At 42.3% G+C, this 23113-nt stretch overlaps 3 protein-coding genes across 3 annotated transcripts in view; all 3 read left to right on the top strand.

The window, feature by feature from the left end:
* znf983 (zinc finger protein 983) overlaps positions 1-16557 on the top strand; it is a 38020-nt gene extending 21463 nt beyond the window's left edge. Inside the window, exons 4-6 of the mRNA XM_056239057.1 lie at positions 192-258; positions 686-738; positions 15280-16557. Coding sequence (XP_056095032.1) covers positions 192-258; positions 686-738; positions 15280-16397 — 1238 coding nt within the window. The 3' untranslated portion in view covers positions 16398-16557. The remainder of the gene's footprint in view (positions 1-191; positions 259-685; positions 739-15279) is intronic.
* LOC130073570 (zinc finger protein 226-like) overlaps positions 1-23113 on the top strand; it is a 130840-nt gene that overhangs the window by 45321 nt on the left and 62406 nt on the right. The window lies entirely within an intron of this gene.
* The window catches only part of LOC130073571 (gastrula zinc finger protein XlCGF7.1-like), a 75934-nt gene that overhangs the window by 2275 nt on the left and 50546 nt on the right, over positions 1-23113 (top strand). The window lies entirely within an intron of this gene.

Below are 23113 nucleotides of genomic sequence, written 5' to 3'. Positions count from 1 at the left end.
ACAGTTTTTGGTGTGTTTTAATAATCTGCCGTTGATCTCGTCTCGCGGTGATGACGTCACCATTCGCGCGCTCCCTTCATTCTATTCTTCTGAGGTAAACAGCGTACACGCTATCAAGTAATTGTTAAATATTCTACACAGTTTAAAGTACATTTACACGGCTATTTCTGAATGGCTTCTATAATGTTCAGCGCTCTTCGTGTGTCTGATAACTAAAACACTTAAAGAAGAAGAAATGTATTTCTCACATACAAAACGGTAAGATGCTAGCGAACGGTAACTTAGTTATTAGGAAATTGAACTATATTTAGATTCATATCGGCGAATTACAATGTTTGATAAAGATGGGTGCCACTAGTGTCTGTCTTTATATTCCTGCAATGTTACTGTATAAATTGAGAAATAATAGTTCAATAGTAGATCACTTTTAGGTTTTCAGCATTTATTCTGACTGTAACAATCTGTTTATTGCAGCAAATACTTATAATAAAGTGAGATGATCTGCTGCTGATCCTGAATGGCTTGTCGAATGAGTGTTGATTGTCTACGGATCATCACTATTATCAGAGCAGCTGAAAAGCCTCTTTATTTCATGTCAATAGATCCTGTTTTCACCTCATTCATTATGCTGATGTCTTCAGATCTGTAAATTGCCACATTAAGCTAATTTTATTGGTGTCAACAGACTTGAACAAACGACACGATCAGCTATTGTGCCATCTACTAGAAATAGCCTAGGTAAGTATCATAACAGCATTTATTCAATCTTTGATGAACCATGTTCCATATAAAAACAAATAGTTATGTCAGACTCAATTGGTGGGTCATTTCTTTCACACTTGTTGTTCTAAGTTTATTTTTTTCTTATTTATATTTGGTATCTGTATTCTGTTCATTGTTGTACTTTTAATTTTTTCTATAATTCTTTGCCAATATGTTAATGAGAGGTAAGATCCTAGGAATAAAGTATTTGGATGAAATTTCTTAGGTATAATTTATGAATTCATAAAAACACTGTCCCCTGGTTTCACATAAATAGCATAAGCCTAGTCCTAGACTAAAATGCATTATTGAGCTGTTTTAACTGAAAGCGACATGAACTGACATCTTAAAATATGTCAGTGAGTGCCATTGTTTTGTCTCAAGATGCAGATCAGTAATGTTCTAGATCTAAGGCATGTTTTTAAAGGGACTTTAGAAATACCCACACTTATGGTGCTTTTCCACTGCTGGTACGGCTCGGTACGGTTCGACTCGGCGCGGAACGGTTCGGCTCGCTTCGCTTTTCCACTGCGTGGTACAACTCGACTCGGTAAGGCACAGTTCGGTTCGCTTTAGCTCGGTTGCTTTTCCACCGCAGTTAGTACCCCTTCAAAGTGGGTGGGACTGATCTTTATTTTGTCCCTACACTGTAGGTCCGGTGATAGCCGTGTGCGGCTAAGAGCTGAGCTACTTATTGGAACACTTTTTCATTCCGTTTTGCCCCATCCAGCTCTCGCTGGATCCGCTCCTCGGCAACCAACGAGAGGAACGTCTGCACCTCGTCCACTGACCACGATTCAGCCATTTCTTTTTAAAGTTTAAAAAACAAATGCTACCGCGTTGGCTGTTGTCTACTGGTTATTTAAATCTAGCGGGTTTAGTGTCTCGTGTCGCAAATCCAATGACGCTGGTAGTGACGATTCTGTCTGACCAATCAGTGATCTGCAGTGTTTTTACGTCAAATTTTAGTACCGGTACGGTACGCTTGGAACCTCAACAGACCAGGTACCATTTAAAGCGAGCCGAAGCGAGCCGTACCGTACCGTACCGTACCATGCAGTGGAAAAGCGCCAAAGCGTGCCGTACCGAACCGAACCTTACCGTAATATGCAGTGGAAAAGCGCCATTATACCTAAAACAAAGCGGAGGTCTCTCCATAATTCAAACGCTCAGCCGATGTTGATCCGTGTTTTCGTCCGAAGTTGATCCGATTCACGTTTGGCCTGAAGGGCTGATAAAACTTTTTTTTGTTTTTTATATTTTTGTGGAGTTTGTGTTCAGACTGATCTCATGAAATGGCGTATGTATGACACGCCAATTCGTATTTCCATTTTTGGCGTGCTATCAACACGCATCATCGCTTTTCAGCGTGTTTATCAACGCCTTTGACTTAACGTTATATTACTGTATTATGTATATATAAATATATGACCTACCCCAACCCCGTCCCTAAACCTACCCGTCACTGGGGTTAATACCATTTATGAGTCTTCCCCTACCATCCTAGGAAAATAAATATCGCTCCACAGATGTAGATATAGATTTTGCTTCGTTTCGCTCGGACATTTAACGGTGTACACATACACGCGGAATCACTCGGACGTTTAATGGCGTAGACATACACGCAAAAGATTTCGGCGTGGACATACACGCGGATAGCTCAAAATGCGTATGGATAACACGCCACTTGAATTGAAAGTGGCGTGTATGTTTACGCAAAGTCATGGTGTCATGTTGTTGTGTTGGAGTTTGTGTTGTGCTGGAGGCAGGTCGTTTTGGGTTGTTATCAGACTCCATGTCGTCAGCTGCAGTGCCGTCGGTCGCATAGACTATATAAAAAGGAGAGAGGCTCGGGAGCGCGCGTGCACGTCACATCCGATGGATTTCGCGGTAAATCCGACCCGGAGCCTTCACATAGAAATAGGAATATTGGCCTTCAGAGGTAATAGCAAAACCCGACAAGTGGATCATTGTAATGTGTGATTACAACCCCTTCACACACAGGCAATAAAAAAAAGGACTCATTTTAGAAGAAAAGCTACATATAGCACCTTTAACTGTCTAATACATTATTTTTCAACCTACACATGACTGAGATTTAATTTTTGTTTTCATTAACTTTTCGCATTATTTTTGTATATGTTATAAATGTTAGTTGTATAAATCATAGGTATAAATAGTTAGCAATATTTGGCGCGTTTATTTGGCATCACCGCGCTGACGTCATTAGTAGTTTCCTTCCTCGGTCAGCGCGTTTGTTGTGTCTTCTGCAGTTCAGATATTTCGCGTATTTACACACCCAACATTTACAGGGTTATTTCTGAATTGTTTTCATCGGATAAAGCGCCAAATGTGCGTCTTTTCTGGCGCCTGTAGACTGATAATCGTGATATTCAAAGCATGAAATATCGACATCGTGTTAATTTAGAGTGTGGCAATATACCGGTATTGGCGATAACCACAATGTTTAAAATGAATAGGACTGTTATGATACATGACACGTAAATACTCCAGCGCGAGTACCAGTGATGGGAATAACGGCGTTATAAATAACACCGTTACTAACGGCATTACTTTTTTCAGTAACGAGTAATCTAATTAATTACTCTTCTCATCTTAATAACGCCGTTACCGTTACTGCCAAAAAATGCAGCGCGTTACTATAACTGATGAAGCTTCTTTTTTTTTTTTTTATCAGACCAGCTAGATCTCTGAGCAAGAGGCAAATACTTTTTTTACTGTTCATCCTTGGTTAGTGGGCAGAGCACGAGACAAGCGCATAAATGCTGACGATTGGCTGAGGTAGAGTAAAATGTCATTGTAAGCCAATCAGAGGTAGAGTTGGGCGGGTGTTCGAAAGCACGCATAGTAGTGATGGGCATTCGGCTCTTTTGACTCAGCTCACTGAAAAGAGCCGGCTCTTTTGGCTCACAAACGGCTCTTTAAATGACTTTGACTATAATATTTAAATTTTTATTACATAATTATTTAATTTCTATAGGCTAAATTTGTAAAAATAGAGTCGGCTCTTCAGATATGCGAGCCAGCTCCCGACGTTCACCTAAAAGAGCCGGCTCTAGAGTCGCCTCATTCGCGAATCGCGAACGACCCATCAAAAGCTCATTCGCGAACGAGTCGATCCATCACTAGTCTCAGCCTCAGACGTCACGCCCATGGAACGTTGGCTAAACGTCTGATGCATATGGTACACTTAACTGGAAACACTTCAGGAATGTTGAAGTCGTCATCTGATTGGTTGAATTTTATCGGATTTCCGGGGGGCACGAGTGTCGCGTTTGTTTTCGGTCCGCCGGAAAACAAAGCGCAGACGTGTGATTGCGGAAGAAAAACTGTTGTAGTGACAATGAGCATTTATCAAGATCAGCTAAACGTAGGATTCTCAAAAGTATGCGAGGTTCACGGCATAGACTCTTGAAGTTTTCTTTTCCTTCTTTGATTTTCTATGCTGACTGACTTGTTGCACGCAGGTCTGTTGTTGTGGGGACATTTCCACGCACCGAAACGTGACGCTGAACGAAACGATCTGTAATTGGTTGTTTTACATGTCGGTCAAACGGCCTTATGGGCGGGCCTTGGCCAAAGAAAGCTGCTATGAGTTCCAGACCTTCAGCCGTCAGTCTGTAGGTCTGGCTATGCGAGACTAATCCATCACTAACACTCATTCGCGAACGACCCATCAAAAGCTCATTCGCGAACGAGTCGATCCATCATCACTAACGCTCATTCGCGAACGACCCATCATCACTAACGGCTAGCTCATGAATTGTGAATATCTACATACATGGCATTTGATTGGAGGCTAGTCTCACTTTGTCCCACAGCAACATTTTTTTTTTTTTTTAGATGTGTGTACAATGTTTCATGTTTCTGTTAATAATGTATTTTATTAAGTGTCCATTTCATTATAATATTCAGATTTATCATAAATAATTGAACATGCACATGTATTTTAAGTTCCGTTAAAGATGGGTAGAGGTGGGGTCACATTTGAGCATTTAAAATTAAATTTTACTTGAAAGTAACGCAATAGTTACTTTCTTAAGTAACCAGTTACTTTTAAAATTTGTAACTGAGAACTAATTTAGTTACTTTTTGGAAGAAGTAACTAGTAACTGTAACTAATTACTTTTTAAAAGTAACTTGCCCAACACTGGCGAGTACCTGGTTGACCTCTCAGCTGTATTGCACCCGCTGACTCTATCAAAGAAGAAGACGCAGCCCGGGCCGCGCAGCTACTCTGAGAAGAACGTCGTCTGAGCGAGAGAGTGAAACACACCCGAAAAAAGTAAGCTCGCCTGTATGGGAGTTCTTCGGCTCAAAAGAAAACAGCACTTTAAAGGGGGTCGCACACCGGACGAGAAGCGCAGCGCCACGTCTTTAAAATTCGAACACATTTTCTCTTCGAGTGTACACACACCGGCGGTGCCGTTCGGCGTCTGTCCGCGGCGCCCAGCAACGACTCTTTACATAGTTTTATATTAAATTTACATTTTATTTGTCTCAAATCATCGTAAATGACTTCACCCTGTGCTGCAATGTACATTTAGTTTTACATTAATTTACATAAATCAGCTGCTTGAATGAAAATTGCTGATGTTATCGGATTTTCAGGTGATATTCTCAATTCATGTTAATGGACGCTCTGAGGTAAAGTGTTCAGATCACAGACTCAGCAACTATTGTACAGTACAATCATAACATAGTACAGGCATTATCTTAATTTCATAATCTCCTTAAACATAAGAATACTGCTGGCCATAAACTGAGAAAGTGCGCGTCCGGTGTGCGATACCTCGAGTTGTCCTACATGCGACGCGGCGGTGCAGAATGTGTAGCCACCAACCTTTTTACCCATCTCCGTGTCCACCCTGTGGATTATGCAATTTTACAGAGAATACATTGCAATTATTTTACTAGTCATGGAATGGGAAATGTGACATTAACATGTTAACAGGGGGCATTAACCGTGGTGTGAAAAATCTAACATCGTGACAGCCCTAGTTTCAGCACAAAATTAACATGTGATGAAATGTTGAAATAATTCAAACATGGACGATTTTGCCATATGTTTAATTTTGAGAGTGATAATGTAGTGTTATGTAAGTTTTGGTCTGTGAGGAAATTTCATGGGGATAGAAACATTTATCGCTGTCTTGGTCTTTAATGTGGCAATAAATAAATAAATAAACATAATCAGTTATGCACGGTTAATGACAGGAATCAGAAAAACCGAACTCTAAAAATGGGTGTCATATTGTTGTAGTGTTTGTTTGGGTCAGATGTGATATGTAATACTATAATCTTTTATAATAGATGATTTATAATATTTAAGGGTATATTCTGACGGTCTGAACTCAAACGTTTTCTTTTTACCACAGAGACCCAAAATTACTTCAGAATAACTATAATGCCCAAAGTTTACAGTGCAAATATGCACAATAATGTGAACATATTTGTTATGCAGTAACCGATGTGGCTCGGGTTAAATTAATCACTGTGGTACGTCTGGTCAGGACGCAATGAAGATGCACATAGGTTTCGTTGAGGATTTATTGAGTGTACTTGTGTGTGTGTGGTTCTATAAGACAAATAAAAACAATATATCAATATTTAACATCCATACAATAATTGTTGATCAATAACAAAGATATTTCAATAGTTAGAAAGGCATTAGAACATATCCAGAAGTCATTTTATTCACTTTTGTCATCTTATCTAACTTTAGTCAGACTGGGGTTCGAACCCGCGTCAATAACGGCACGTCGACAGCGCTTGCAAATCTGAATGACGAAGCACTTTTCTTAGCATACTTGACAATATCAACAAATAATATAAATATACCCAATGAAAAGCTATTACAATAATGTTTGATATAACAACAGGAGCATACTGAACAATTATGACCATCCACCGAGATTATATGCAGGTCGATCAGCCGTACAGACGACTTTAATTAGACCTATTTAACCTAACAAACAGAACTATGTTGATAACCCGTAAACAGTAATGAAATAAGATTACTAAACATAGAAACTTACTTTTAGATGCACGCAAACGATTATATAACACCACTTTATGAGATGAGGCGAACTCTCGTGCGCTCCACAGTCAACACTCTACGGAGTCATAACGAGAACTAACGCACTTCAGAGCATATTCCAATTACTCCGTAATACCACAAGGGGGCATTAACAGTCCATAGTCATTGAATATGTCAACTCTCAATAAGAAAACCCTACTAATATAAATCTATTACCTGAAGAGCTAAATACAAGGCACTTTGTAACAGCCGCCCCCAAATTTGCCCTGTCAAATTTGCTTATTTAGAAGGGCTTGAAATTACATCTGTGTCTGGGAGTGCTGGTAGTTTGATGAGGCGCACTACAGGCCTGATATACACTCACCGGCCACTTTATTAGGTACCCCATGCTAGTAACGGGTTGGACCCCCTTTTGCCTTCAGAACTGCCTCAATTCTTCGTGGCATAGATTCAACAAGGTGCTGGAAGCATTCCTCAGGGAGTTTGGTCCATATTGACATGATGGCATCACACAGTTGCCGCAGATTTGTCGGCTGCACATCCATGATGCGAATCTCCCGTTCCACCACATCCCAAAGATGCTCTATTGGGTTGAGATCTGGTGACTGTGGAGGCCATTTTAGTACAGTGAACTCATTGTCATGTTCAAGAAACCAATTTGAAATGATTAGAGCTTTGTGACATGGTGGAAGTAGCCATCAGAGGATGGGTACATGGTGGCCATAAAGGGATGGACATGGTCAGAAACAATGCTCAGGTAGGCCGTGGCATTTAAACGATGCCCAATTGGCACTAAGGGGCCTAAAGTGTGCCAGGAAAACATCCCCCACACCATTACACCACCACCACCAGCCTGCACAGTGGTAACAAGGCATGATGGTTCCATGTTCTCATTCTGTTTACGCCAAATTCTGACTCTAACATCTGAATGTCTCAACAGAAATCGAGACTCATCAGACCAGGCAACATTTTTCCAGTCTTCAACTGTTCAATTTTGGTGAGCTCTTGCAAATTGTAGCCTCTTTTTCCTATTTGTAGTGGAGATGAGTGGTACCCGGTGGAGTCTTCTGCTGTTGTAGCCCATCCGCCTCAAGGTTGTGCGTGTTGTGGCTTCACAAATGCTTTGCTGCATACCTCGGTTGTAACGAGTGGTTATTTCAGTCACTGTTGCCCTTCTATCAGCTCGAACCAGTCTGGCCATTCTCCTCTGACCTCTGGCATCAACAAGGCATTTCCGCCCACAGAACTGCCGCTCACTGGATGTTTTTTCTTTTTCGGACCATTCTCTGTAAACCCTAGAGATGGTTGTGCGTGAAAATCCCAGTAGATTAGCAGTTTCTGAAATACTCAGACCAGCCCTTCTGGCACCAACAATCATGCCACGTTCAAAGTCACTCAAATCACCTTTCTTCCCCATACTGATGCTCGGTTTGAACTGCAGGAGATTGTCTTGACCATGTCTACATGCCTAAATGCACTGAGTTGCCACCATGTGATTGGCTGCTTAGAAATTAAGTGTTAACGAGCAGTTGGACAGGTGTACCTAATAAAGTGGCCGGTGAGTGTATGTTCTGTCTTTAATTTTCACCTCCGCTGTTCTGATTCGTCCGTCAGTCCCGGGGAAAACATTAGTGATCATTCCTACAGGCCAGAGTGCTCTGGGTAACTGTGGGTCCACAATCATAACAATCGTGTCCAACTGCAACTGATCTTTGTCTGTCTGCCATTTAGCACGGGTTTGTAGGTTGGGCAGGTAGTACTTTGTGAAGTGTGTCCAGAACTGGTCCGCAAGTACTTGAGAGTGTCTCCATCTACGGCGGCTTAAGAGTTCTGCTTCATGATAAACAGTCTGTGGGAGTGATGGATCGAGCCGCCCCATGAGAAGAAGATTTGGAGTCACCGGGTTGGGGTCAGCAATATCTGTGGAAATGTAACCCAGGGGTTTAGAATTCAGAATTCCTTCAATTTCAGTGAGAACCGTGTTCAGGACCTCCTCAGTCGTACTCTGCCCTTGTAAAGTGATATACAGTGCAGACTTAATGGATCTGATCTCACGTTCCCAAACACCTCCAAAATGGGGGCTACTGGGAGGATTAAATCTGAATTGTATTTGCTGTTTGGCCAGCTCCAACTGCAGGGTAGGACCCAATGATTTGAATGACTCTTGGAGCTCTCTTTCACCACCTTTAAAGTTTGTGCCTTGATCTGATAGCAATTCTGAAGGTTTTCCTCTGTGTGATGTAAAGCGTCTTAGAGCCATCAGGAATGAGTCAGTATCAAGGCTGCTTAACAGGTCGATGTGGACAGCACGAGTAGTCAGGCATTTAAACAAGATGCAACGTTTCTCACATCATCTACCTATTTTAACTGTAAATGGTCCAAAACAGTCCATTCCAGTAGAGAACAATGGGGGTTTGAATATTTGCAGTCTGGCCTGAGGGAGGTCTGCCATTTGAGGCACAGTCGGTTTAGCTCTCCACCTTTGACAGTCAGGGCAGGAGTATTGCTGCCGTTTAACGGCTTCTCTACCGCGTAAAATCCAATATTTACGGCGGACCTCTGCAAAGACTCGTTCAGAACCAGGGTGATGCAGCTCTTTATCCATGTCATGAATGAGTAGTTGCGTTATTTTGTGGGATGGATCTAGAACAACTGGGTGGATAACATCTGCATCCAGTTGTTGACTGCGGCAAAGTCGCCCACCAACTCGAATGAGGCCCACTGTCTGGTCATACTCAGGTGCCAAAGTTATTAGGCGGCTAGAATAAGGTACTGGTTTACCTGCCACTAGACAGTGGAAATCCTCAGGGAAGCTATCATATTGAACTTTCCTTAGAATGTCTCTTTCTGCTAATTGCCGAGGGATCCCCTTCTTTACCAGCCGCCCCATGGCGTAGAAGTGCTGCAGCTTCAACTAAAGCTTTAAAACTGCTGAACTGTTGTGGGTCAGGCAAGGACTGAACATCAGCAACTGTTACATGACTACAGAAAGTAGGCTTCTTCAGTTCAGCAGGATTGTCAGATGTACTTACGTTGGGGATAATCGGCCAGCAGCAGGGTGAGTGCAGGAGATATTCCGGTCCTTGTCTCCATAATTTGTCTGTGGATAGCTCTTTTAGAATCTTCCTACGAGTGATGTAGTCAGCTGGATTATTGGTGGATTCCACATACCGGCATTTGTGAGTACTTGTATTTCGGCTATTCTGGTTCCCACAAATACTTTATAGCGACAGGATTCTGACTGAAGCCATGTCAGGACTGTAGTTGAGTCAGTCCAGAGTACAAAGGATTCGATGTTCAAGGTGAGCTCTTTAGCTAATAATGAAGCTAACTGTGCACCAGTAAGAGCTGCACACAGTTCTAATCTAGGCACAGATAACTGGCGTTTTGGGGCTACTCTCGACCTGGCTGTGAGGAAAGCTACCTCAACACTTCCCCTTGCATCCTCTGTGCGCAAGTATGCTACAGACCCATAGGCCCGTTCAGAGGCATCACTGAAGATATGTACTTGTCGATTACAATTAAGGGAGTCCATCATGGAACTAACATAGCAGCGGGGTAATTTAATTTGAGTTAGATGTGGCAGTTCTCTTTGCCAAGCATGCCATGTTTCAAGAATGTCGTTCGGGAGTAGTGGGTCATCCCATTCTCTATGTTTCGCCCACAGACTCTGTATAAGTATCTTGGCCCGAGTGATATAGGGAACAAGGTACCCAAGGGGGTCATACTGGCTCGCTACTACCTTGTATATATTTCTCATTGTGGTGGTTGAACAGTCAGCAAGGCGGCTTTGGTATCCAAGAGTATCAGATTGACACATCCAACGTAGTCCTAAAACGGGTTCTTGAGGATCTGATCCGGTTTGGTTAAGCCAAAGCTCACTGCTTTCAGATCTGGCTTCCTTTGGCAGATGATTAATGTCATTTGGTGAATTGCAAGCCCATTGTCGTAATTCGAATCCCCCTTCTGCTAACAGATTCCTCAGTGTATTCACTAGCCCTTTAGCCTCCTCAGATGTAGCAACACTCTGTAGACAGTTATCTACATAGAAACATCTTTCGATGGAGTGTCAGACTTTGTCTCCTGGCTCACTGTGGTCAATTACGTGCTTCTGTAGTGCATATGTGGCACAGCATGGACTACACGTCATTCCAAATGGGAGCACTTGCCACTCGTAGATGCTCGGGAGTTCCTCTCTATTCTGATCACGCCATAGGAATCAGAGGAGGGGCTTGTCCTCTGGTAGTAATCTTACTTGATGGAACATGCCCTTTATATCACTACTAAAGGCTACTGCATGCTCCCGGAGCCGTAGCAGTACCCCGAGCAAGGAGCGTCCCAGAGTTGGTCCAGGCAGAAGCAAATCATTCAGGTTTTCGCCTCTGTATGAGAAAGAACAATTGAAAACAACTCTGTTTTTTTTTTCATTATGCCTCACCATGTGGTGGGTGATGAACCATGATTCTTCTTCCCCAGTCAGATTCTGCTCTGGTATTGCAACCACGTAGCCTGCCTGTACCAGTCTCTGAATTTCGACTCTGCAAGCCCCTGACTTCACAGGATCCCTAGCCAGGCAATTCTCTGTGCTGCGAAGATTAGCCATTACAGATTGCTTGGTGGCATGTTATTTTGGCATTTTCTTAACTCTTAAGAGGGGTGTATCATAGCGTTGGATCCCACTTATATCAATTCGGGTTGTCTTTGCCTCTAGCAGGTCGATGGCGGCTTGATCTTGTTTGGATCTGGTAGCAAGTTTCTCACTCCTGTAGGGCAGTGCATCGAGTTTCCACAGTTTCTCAACATGTCTGAACAGCTCATTGGAAGGGGAGCAAGTTGATATGTTGAGACATTGTTGGGTAAGAAGTGGATGTCGCAAAAGCTTAGCAGGCCCTTGGACTGTCCAGCCTAGTCTCGTCTTCACTGCTGCTGATCCACTGGAAGGACCCAAGCGTACAGGCTCAATCGGGGTAACTAGATGGGGATAGTCAGAGCCGATTAATAGGAGGGGCCGAACACTGTCATAGGAAGGTATTGGCAATCCTCTGAGGTGTCTGTATTTATTCTGTAAGGTTGTAGCTGGACACGTGTGTTCGGCTAGCCCCAATTGGTCTGCAGTAAACGCCCTGTGTATCTTAAACACTCGTTGAGGCTGACAGGCAGGAGAGATGGTGAAGGACACTGAAGTACCATGTATGACTCTCATGTCCTGTCGAACAGTTCTCAGAGCAAGGTCTTCTGGTTTGCCATGTAACTTCAGTTTCTGAGCAGCTGCTTGCAAAAGGATGGTGCGTTCTGAGCCATCATCCAAAATGGCAAATGTCTCAATGGCATGTTCTCCATTCCGTAGGATTACCTTTGTGACCTTTAACAGAACCTGACTGCAGCCTAATGTTCGGTCTAGGTACATGTGTTGTTGACAAGACAAGTGTTTTCATTGACTGATCTCTCATTCAACTCATGAAGTGCCTCAAGATGTTTGCCCTTACATACCTTACAGATGATTTTCAAACGGCACTGCGCTGCCTGATGAGCTCGACCACAACGCCAGCATCTCTTATTAGTTTTCACCCAGTTTGTTTTCTGTTCCTTGGTGAGCTGGCTAAAATTATGACACTGATTCAAATAATGCTGAGTATTTGTACAGTAGGGGCAGAATTTTTTTGGTTTGTCCTGAGTTTTAGCCACACTCAAACTGGATTCTTCTGTAGATGTGGTAGCAGGCTCTGCACTGTGGAATATAGCCGTTGTCTTGGTGGACTTAAAGTCTCTGCGTCTATCTCTTTCCTGAGTAGCTTGCTCCTTTCTGTCACCGCCATACAACTGGAAACCACTTTCCTGGATTTTCAGCTCGTATTCAAGCCAGTCTGCAAAGTGTAAAAGAGTAGGAATGCGAATATTTAAGGGGTACATGTACCTTTTGAACTCAGCTCGCAAGTCGTGGGGCAGCTTCGACAACAGTCTGGTTATGTGTGAACCGCACTGGAGCTCAACACTGCCACTATCCCCCAGTTGGTCCAGCATGCCTACTAATGCTCTGACTTTCAATGCAAACCTTTTGAATCCACTGGCATCATGACTATGGATAGTGGGATCGTCCATTAAATCAGCAATCCGCCGCAAGGCTAATTGGTGAGGTTGCCCAAATTGCTCAGCAAGAGTTGCCATTGTATCTGAATAGGGCCTACTGGAATTTATATAAGAGTCTGCAATGAGAAGAGCGTCATCAAACTTCAAGTGTTCTAAAAGAATTTGATATTTAAATCTCTCCGTCACATCCTCAGGTAGAAGATTGTCTAATGAGACCTTCAATCGTGCAAATTCCCGTGGGTCTTCCTTGGTGAAGTCAGGGATTGTGGGTGTAGGGCCTCGATATACCTTCTCTTGCTGAGTGTGGTCAGGATGCCGTCCTGTATCTCTATAGAATGGCATGCTGGCAGTAGGTGCTGTTTGGGGATGTCTGGGCGGTGGATAGTTATGCGTCCTATGTGGTGAAGTCATTCCCATAGGGTACCTCCCGGGTTCATAGTACTCAGGTGTTAATGCGCAGGAGGGAAATTTACCTCGATTCCCTAATTTCTGCATGCTAGTGGATATTTCGTCCACCAAATCTGATATGTTGTGTCTAGGAGGTGGTGGTATATCCACTGTGGAGGGAAGGATCTCATCATCCACTACAGGAGGAGGTGGCAGTGGCTAGTCTTCATATTCTGTTAAAGGGGCTCGCCTTGGTGGTAAATGGGCCCTGTCATCTGGCAAAGGCACTGCTTTTTGTTGGGTTGAGGAGGCTGGATTAATGACCATTTGCTGTTGCATATCTATCACTGTAGATTGAAGTTGTTGATTTTCTCGTTTAAGCTGCTGCATCATTTTCAAAATCTCAGATACATCCTCCGTTGTAACTCGTTGCGATACAGGTGGGCTTTCATATCTTGTTCCAGTGGATGTTGAACGACGTATGGCTCTCCAGCCTGCCGACATGGCCTTGTCGCTTGTTGACTTATACGTGAGAGGGGTCTTCTCGGCTACCCTTTCAGTGTGACTTGCCTGTAACTCTCTGGGATGAATTAATGTATGAGCAGCTGGAGTATGTTGGTCATAATGCGGGAGAGAAACCTCATAATCCTCCAACCAGGTTGGAGGCTGTGTTCGCCTCTTAGGACGCACGTCAGCAGGCCGTCCTTCTCTGTTCGTCTTGTCTGACAACATCTTCAACACATCCACAGCAATTACCGAATCCGGCTCGAAGGACCAATTTGTTATGCAGTAACCGATGTGGCTCGGGTTAAATTAATCACTGTGGTACGTCTGGTCAGGACGCAATGAAGATGCACATAGGTTTCGTTGAGGATTTATTGAGTGTACTTGTGTGTGTGTGCTTCTAATAAGACAAATAAAAACAATATATCAATATTTAATATCCATACAATAATTGTTGATCAATAACAAAGATATTTCAATAGTTAGAAAGGCATTAGAACATATCCAGAAGTCATATTATTCACTTTTGTCATCTTATCTAACATTAGTCAGACTGGGGTTCGAACCCGCGTCAATAACGGCACGTAGACAGCGCGTGCAAATCTGAATGACGAAGCACTTTTCTTAGCATACTTGACAATATCAACAAATAATATAAATATACCCAATGAAAAGCTATTACAATAATGTTTGATATAACAACAGGAGCATACTGAACAATTATGACCATGCACCGAGATTATATGCAGGTCGATCAGCCGTACAAACGACTTTAATTAGGCCTATTTAACCTAACAAACAGAACTATGTTGATAACCCGTAAACAGTAATGAAATAAGATTACTAAACATAGAAACTTACTTTTAGATGCACGCACACGATTATATAACACCACTTTATGAGATGAGGCGAACTCTCGTGCGCTCCACAGTCAACACTCTACGGCAGGGGTGCCCAATCCTGCTCCTGGCGATCGACTGTCCTGCACAGTTCATCTCCAACCCTAATCAAACACACCTGCCTTTAATTTTCAAGTGATCCTGACGTGCTCTGAAGACCTTAATTGGTTGCTTCAGGTGTGTTTGATTAGGGTTGGAGATGAACTGTGCAGGACAGTCGATCGCCAGGAGCAGGATTGGGCACCCCTGCTCTACGGAGTCATAACGAGAACTAACGCACTTCCGAGCATATTCCAATTACTCCGTAATACCACAAGGGGGCATTAACAGTCCATAGTCATTGAATATGTCAACTCTCAATAAGAAAACCCTAATGCAGCTAAATACAAGGCACTTTGTAACAATTTGAATGAAATGCGCTGCCGCTTCCCCCGTTTTTAACTGAATTATTCTTTTCCTAATGCTCACATCAGTTGACAAATAAATGATAGAATATTCCCATCAGCCTTCAATATACCTCATTTGTGGAAATCAATTAATAAAAATGCATTAAAATGATGATTTTTATTATCATTTCAGGCACGATGGAGGAAAATGAGGAGATTGGAGAGGAGAAACATCATGTCAAAACTGAAGAAAAAACTCCCTCACAGACTGAAAGTATTTCTTTGAAAACAATAGACAAGAAATATTTCATCTGCCATCAGTGTCTGAGTTGTTTCACACGACAAGAAGACCTTCAGGAACACATGATCATCCACACTGGTGAGAAAGTGCATGAATGTGATCAATGTTGGAAAACATTTGTATGTGCTTCATCCCTAAAGAGCCACCTCAGAGTTCATTCACAGGAGAAACCACATTTATGTTCTTTGTGTGGGAAGAGTTTTAAATACAAACAAAGTCTCGTGATTCACACAAGGGTCCACACTGGAGAGAAACCGTTTACATGTGATCAGTGTGGGAAGAGTTTTAGACAATCATCAAACCTTCAGGAACACATGAACATCCACACTGGAGAGAAACCATACGAATGTGATCAATGTGGCAAAACATTTGTGAGTGCTTCATCCCTAAAGAGCCACCTCAGAGTTCATTCACAGGAGAAACCACATTTATGTTCTTTGTGTAGAAAGAGTTTTACATGCAAACAAAGTCTTAAGGTTCACACGAGGATCCACACTGGAGAGAAACGGTTCACATGTGATCAGTGTGGAAAGAGTTTTACACAATCATCAAACCTTCAGAATCACATGAACATCCACACTGGAGAAAAGAAATATGAATGTGATCAATGTGGCAAAATATTTTCGAGGTCCACAGGCCTATCGACCCACATGTTAGTTCATTCACAGGAGAAACCACATTCATGTTCTTTGTGTGGAAAGAGTTTTTCACGTCTGCAGAGTTTAAAATTTCATCAGAAAATACATACTGGTGTAAGAGATCATAAGTGCTTTGAGTGTGGGAAGAGTTTTATTACCGGTATACGTTTGAAACAACACTGGAGGACTCACACTGGAGAGAAACCTTACAAGTGTTCACACTGTGACAAGAGATTTCGTCGGTCAGAACATGTGAAAACACACGAGAGGATCCACACTGGAGAGAAACCGTATCACTGCAATCCTTGTGGGAAGAGTTTCACTCAATTATCTTCTCTACGCAGTCATATAAAATACAATCACAGCAAGTAGATCATCTTCAGATCCAGCACTTTCAGGTCTAATGCTGTGTCCTCACCAAACGTGACACAATAATACCATCAAGCAATAAAATCTCTTCCAAATCTGTCCTAACCAGCCAACGAGCGACAGGACAAAGAAACATCTAAATTTGTCACAGTGAATAAAATTAATCTTCAAGACCAGCAGTTGTGAGAGAATTATTCTTGTATATAATTTTGCTTCATGGTATATATAAATATCATTATACTTTATTATGAGTTAAATGTTATGTAAAATGTTTACGCTTTTATGAAGGAAAATATTTTTTTTACAGGTTCAAATTGTTCTTGTTATTTTTCTTTTGTAAGGAGATGTCACATTTGTTTACACTTTGTATTTTCACAAGTTAAAGGAGAACTCCGTTGCAAAATGAACCTTTGGTCTAATAAAACAATGGTACCTAGTCAACCGTTCTCTGAGATTTGTTTTCATGATAATCGAATGTAAAGAGTTTTATCTCTAAAAACTGTTTAGCGTATAACGCTAGTAATGGGGGCATTTAATAAGTAAAAAGAAATCGCTAGTTTATACCACTAACAAGGCTCAAAATAGCCCCACACTAACACAGTTACATAATGAGGGTCCCTACATGCAAAACGAAGCATTGAGAACTTTGTAAGTGTACAGACCGTTTAATAAGAAGATAAAGATAAAGACAGTCCACTTTGTGCCAGCAGCCATATCACCCTGTAGCCCAAGACTGGTTGCCCACTAAAGCTAAGCAGGGCTGAGCCTGGTTAGTACCTGGACGGGAGACCTTCTGAGAAAACCAGGTTGCTGCTGGAAGAGGTGTTAGTGAGGCCAGCAGGGGGGGCTCACCCTGTGGTCTGTGTGGGTCGTAACGCCCCAGTATAGTAATGGGGACACTATACTATCAATTGAGCACTGTCCTTCGGATGAGACGTTAAACCGAGGTCCTGACTCTCTGTGGTCACAAAAAATCCCAGGATGTCTTTCGAAAGAGTAAGTAGGGGTGTAACCCCGGCATCCTGGCCAAATTTGCCCAGTGGCCTCTGTCCATCATGGCCTCCTAATCATCCCTATATATATATATATACCAATTGGCTTCATCACTCTGTCTCCTCTCCACCAGTAAGCTGGTGTGTGGTGGGCGTTCTGGCGCAATATGGCTGCCGTCGCATCATCCAGGTGGATGCTGCACATTGGTGGTGGTTGAGGAGATTCCCCCTTCTATGTGAAGCGCTTTGAGTGTCCAGAAAAGCGCTATATAAATGTGATGAATTATTATTATTATTATTTCGTGTATACCGACAGGAGCCATCTTTGGAAAACAATCTCGACTAGTCAAACCACGAACGCCATTCATACAGTTCAGAAGTTCACTGAACTTCATACAGTTCAGCTCACTTAGCACGCCGTTCGTGGTTCGATTAGTCGAGACTGTTTTCCAAAGATGGCTCCTGTCTGTATACATGGGAAGCTATTCCGGGGGTATCAGAATGGGTGCTGAGCACAATAAGACAGGGCTATTCGCTACAATCCGCTCGTCGGCCCCCGCGGTTTCAAGCACGGAGCGCGACGAAAGTGAAAGCGGAAGTAGCGCATTTACTCCGCGCAGAAATAGCCAAACTGATGTGCAAAGGGGCCATAGAACCGGTACCTCCTTCTCTGAGCGAGTCAGGCTTTTACAGCCACTATTTTCTTGTACCTAAGAAGGACGGAGCTCTCAGACCTATCTTAGATCTGAGATATTTGAACAAAGCTCGCATGAGAAGACTGTTCAAAATGCTCACGACCAGACAAATTCTCGCGCAAATTCGTCCGGGGGACTGGTTTATCTCTCGATCTGAAAGATGCCTACTTTTAGATTCAGATAATACCCTGTCACAGGGCATTCTTGAGATTCGCCTTCGACGGTCAGGTATATCAATACACCGTCCTCCCGTTCGGCCTGTCTTTAGCACCCCGTACATTTACGAAGTGCATGGACGCGGCTCTCGCCCCCCTGAGAAATCAGGGCATGTGGGTTTCTGAACTATTTGGACGATTGGCTGATTCTGGCACAGTCAGAGATAGAACTCGTATCTCACAGAACAGTGCTCCTCAGTCATCTGGAAAGCCTGGGTCTCACGGTCAACTGGACCAAGAGCTCATTACTGCCCAGTCAGTCAGTTTCCTTTCTGGGGCAGAGCGATGACATCTCAGATCATTATCTAGTCTCATGTAAATTACATTTAGCCAAGGCTGCAAAGCCGACTCCGTGTTATAAATACGTTAGACCTATAACTTCTGCCACTAAAGATTGCTTTTTCAATAATCTTCCTAATCAGTTTCATCATCTCAGCATCCCAGATAGCTTAGAAGAACTCGATATTGCAACAGAAACGTTTAACTCTCTCTTTTCCAGCACTTTAGACGCAGTTGCTCTGTTGCGCTTAAAGAAGATTAAAGAAAATAGTCCAACGCCGTGGTACAGCGAGCACACTCAGGCCCTTAAAGTAACAACAGGTAGTTTTTTCCTCTCGGGCTCCCCCTACAGTTGGGAAACAGTATTGTCCTCTACTACTGTCGTAAACTGTCATCCTACATGCACGTGCATTTGTTGACAACCATGATAGCCCTGAACACTGTAGGAGGAGGTCACATGCAGGTGTTCTGCTTGTGTCGCGTGTGAAATGTCTTCATCCCAGGTACAGTGGCATATATTTCAGCATGTCATATGAATATAATTTCATGGGTTTTATTTTTTTTATAACGACAAATGATCGCGTTTACAAGCCAGCGTCATTATAGTAGCCTAGTCTATTGGTTACCGTTTTACTGAATCTATATGATACTTCAATGCAATGTTTGAGTGGTTGATAATAACCATATATCGTCAATATTATAATATCAAGCTACCATAAATGAATCTGCAAATTTTACAAATCGATTTGCATTATAGCTTGAGGCAAGACAAATAAACAAATATCACAGACATGTTAGGTATCCTAAAATATGATTTTATTAATAATCTTCCTCCTTTCTTTGTACATGTTGAGTAGACTACACTTTTTAGGTCAAACATTTGCTATTTGCATTTCATCGATTGCAAAGTTCAAATCAGAACGAGAATACTAGCGATAGCTAACCATCAAAAACTAGAATATCGTTTACTTGCTACCAGATTGATAATTCGCTACCACTCTAGCGAATTAGAGAGGTTAGAGAGAGGCATTCTTTTTTCGATGGGGGGTTCGATGCTCCCTGCACACGCAAGGTCTCTCGCTCGCTTTCTCTCTCTGCCGTCCGCGCGCGTTGAAGCACAGTATGTCTCGCGTGCGCGCTCGCTCTAGATTCCGGGAGATTTGAACTAATTTGCGGTATAACTTGTCGATCACGAGTGGCTCAACAGGTAGAGATCTATAGATAAACTCATCTTTCAGGCATTTGACCGACCGGGTTGACAATTTAGCGTGAGAAACCGGGGGTGTGGCGTGTGAGCGTGTGAAACCAATTAAATGCGGGTGTCTCACGGCCAATGCGTGAGAGTTGGCAGCTCTGCAATGTTGATCCTCGTTCTGCCTTTAACGCGATCACTTTCTCTTTTTCTCTTTTTGCTTTGCTCCGATAAAACCTTTGCTTTCTTGTTTTTCTGTGCTGCTTCGGCCATGACTATAACATTTGGCTCGCAAGTCCGATTTTAAGGAAGTGGGGGTGGTGGTGGTGGAAGTGACGTATATGCCGTAAAGCAGTCGAATTTTGTAGTTCTCTTTGTTCGCCGGTTACTACCCGAAACCCGAAGTTTAAAAGTACGATTAAAAACGCTACAGACCCCGTCAGGCTATGGCAGACGTGTCATTCAACCTATTGTAAGTCGATGTACCATCACAAGAGACTTGGAAATATATTATGAAGGCTGAAAAGTTACCTGTTGTTACTTTAAGAGAGCAGCCAGAAAAATGGAGCGCAACTGGAAGAAAACTAAACTAGAGGTATTTCGGATTTCGTGGAAAGAGAGCTCAATTGCTTACAGAGAGGCTTTAAAAGCTGCTAGATCTGCTTATTTTTTAAACCTATTAGAAGAAAATAAACATAATCCTAGGTATTTATTTGAAACAGTGGCTAAACTAACGAAAAAGAAAGCTTCAAGCTCAGAAGTGTCAAAGCAACACGGCAGTGATGACTTTATGAACTTCTTCACTTATAAGATTGATAATATCAGGGACAAAATTATAACTATGCAACCGTCTACCACAGTATTGCATCAGGAAGTGCATTGTAGTCTCCCTGAGGAAAAATTTGATTTATTTGTTGCTATAGGAGAGGAAGAATTCTGCAAACTCGTTAATTCATCTAAATCGACCACTTGTATGTTAGACCCTATACCGACTAAGCTACTGAAAGAGATGTTTCCAGAGGTCATATATCCTCTTCTTAATATCATTAATTCATCTTTGTCTCTAGGATACGTACCAAAAACCTTTAAACTGGCTATGATAAAACCGCTTGTTAAAAAACCACAACTTGATCCTACAGAATTAGTCAATTACAGGCCGATCTCGAATCTGCCTTTTCTGTCAAAGATATTAGAAAAAGCAGTATCTTCACAACTATGTTCCTTTCTAGAAAGAAATGATATCTGCGAGGATTTTCAGTCCGGATTTAGACCGTACCATAGCACTGAGACCGCTCTCATTAGAGTCACAAATGATTTGCTCTTATCATCCGATCGTGGTTGTATCTCTCTATTAGTGTTACTCGATCTTAGTGCTGCATTTGACACCATTGACAACAACATTCTTTTAAATAGATTAGAAAACTATGTTGGCATTAGTGGAATTGCATTAGCATGGTTTAAATCAGGGGTTCCCAAACTTTTCAGCCCACGACCCCCAAAATAAAGGTGCGAGTGACTCGCGACCCCTACTATCCTCGGAGGTGGTTAAAGTATACAAACATTGCGTGAAACTGTGCACACGCACTAATAGGCATACTTACAACACAGAAGAACACAACAGTCAAAACAAACATTATATTATTTTATATTATACTACAGGGCTGTTACATGCTTGATTCTGATTGGTTGAGAAGGTTATAAGGTGTGCAATTATTTTCAGGGAAACGCACGGCTAAAGTAGTTTTGACCGCATTAGTTCCATATCACTGCGCGTAGTAATAACTGTAACAACGGAAAATAGGATACAATTCATAACAAGAAAAAACATGCAGCCCCATGCGCTTGATCTGCAATTTGTAATGTCTAACTTCACAATAAATGGACACATGCAGTTTAATTTTAATAAAAATTAAACTGCACGGGTTTTCGTTATTATTCTATAACAAATAAATAATTATTGATAGGCCTACTTGTTAAAAGGGCTTTGTGTTTCATTTAGCCTATTAGCTCGAGTGTGCACTATTTTTCTAATAATTCAACGGCCTGTCGTCAATTATTCCTTACTTAAATATTAACATCTCCTAATGAGATGGATGCGCACAATATCGTTGCGCACAACGGCGCACACGCACAAATAGGCCTATCTAAACACGAGCATGTTTACAACAAAAAAATGAACACAACAATCAAACAACTCTAATATTGTTTTATAGTAATTTACTCATTACTTTCATTTAAATATTAGCCTAACATCTCCTAATGAGATGGATGGGCACATGCCGTTGCGCACAAAAGCGCACACGCACAAATAGGCCTATCTAAACACGAGCATGTTTACAACAAAAAAGAACACAACAATCAAACTATAATACTGTTTTATAGTAATTTACTCATTACTTTCATTTAAATATTAGCCTACCATCTCCTAATGAGATGGATGGGCACAATGCTTGGAGCACAGCAAGTCCATTCTTGGTTTAATTTTGGAGACCGCCACTCGGAGTTCGTCCTCCACATTCAGTCGCGATCTGTGTTTATTTTTAATGTACGTGAGTGCCGAGAAAGTCTTTTCGCACAAGTAGGTAGTGCCAAAAGGCATCAGTACATCCATAGCGGCCTTGGATAGCTGTGGGTATTCCTTCTCGACAGAAATCCAGAACTCAGCCAGCGTCTTGGAATTAAACGCTGTCTTTAAGGTTCGGTCGCTTGACAGTTCAACCAATGCGTCCTCCAGGTTGGATGTCAGATGATTAGCCCTTGTTACAGTGAACGGTGATCTTACCCAGTCATATTGTTCTGGAGCTGTTTCCTTTGGGAAATACTTGTTGAAGTGTTCCAGTAGGGATTGAAGGTGAGTAGTGATAGATTTCATCACTATGTTAACACTCAGTTCATTTTCCTCAATGAATTCGTCCAGCTCAGAAAACATGTCAATCCTACCCATTTCAACTCGCTCAGTCCAGCGCTCAAGTTTTCTCGTGAATGCGTAGATTTTATCATTCAGTGACATGATGCTTGTGTTTTCACCTTGCAATGACATATTAAGGCCATTCAGTTTTTCAAATATGCAAGACAGATACGCTAGCCTTGTTAACCAGTCAGGATCAGTGAGGTGGTCAGCGAGCTGGGACGCATGCTCCATCAGAAATAAGCGCACTTCGTCCCGCAGCTCAAACAGGCGGCTGAGCACATTCCCTCGCGAAAGCCACCTGACTTCTGTGTGGAACAGCAAGCACTCATGCTCCGATCCCAGTTCGTGACAGAGAGTGGCAAACAGCCTGATATTGAGTGGACGCGCTTTTATGTAGTTGACAATTTTTATCGCGGTTTCAAGAACACGTTTAAG

Source organism: Rhinichthys klamathensis, unplaced genomic scaffold (genome assembly GCF_029890125.1).
Source record: "Rhinichthys klamathensis goyatoka isolate OS25496 unplaced genomic scaffold, OSU_Roscu_1.1 h1tg000552l_1, whole genome shotgun sequence".
In the NCBI taxonomy this organism is placed as follows: Eukaryota; Metazoa; Chordata; class Actinopteri; order Cypriniformes; family Leuciscidae; genus Rhinichthys; species Rhinichthys klamathensis.
The sequence above is the reverse complement of the archived record's forward strand: the minus strand, read 5'-3'. Positions and strand labels throughout refer to the sequence as shown.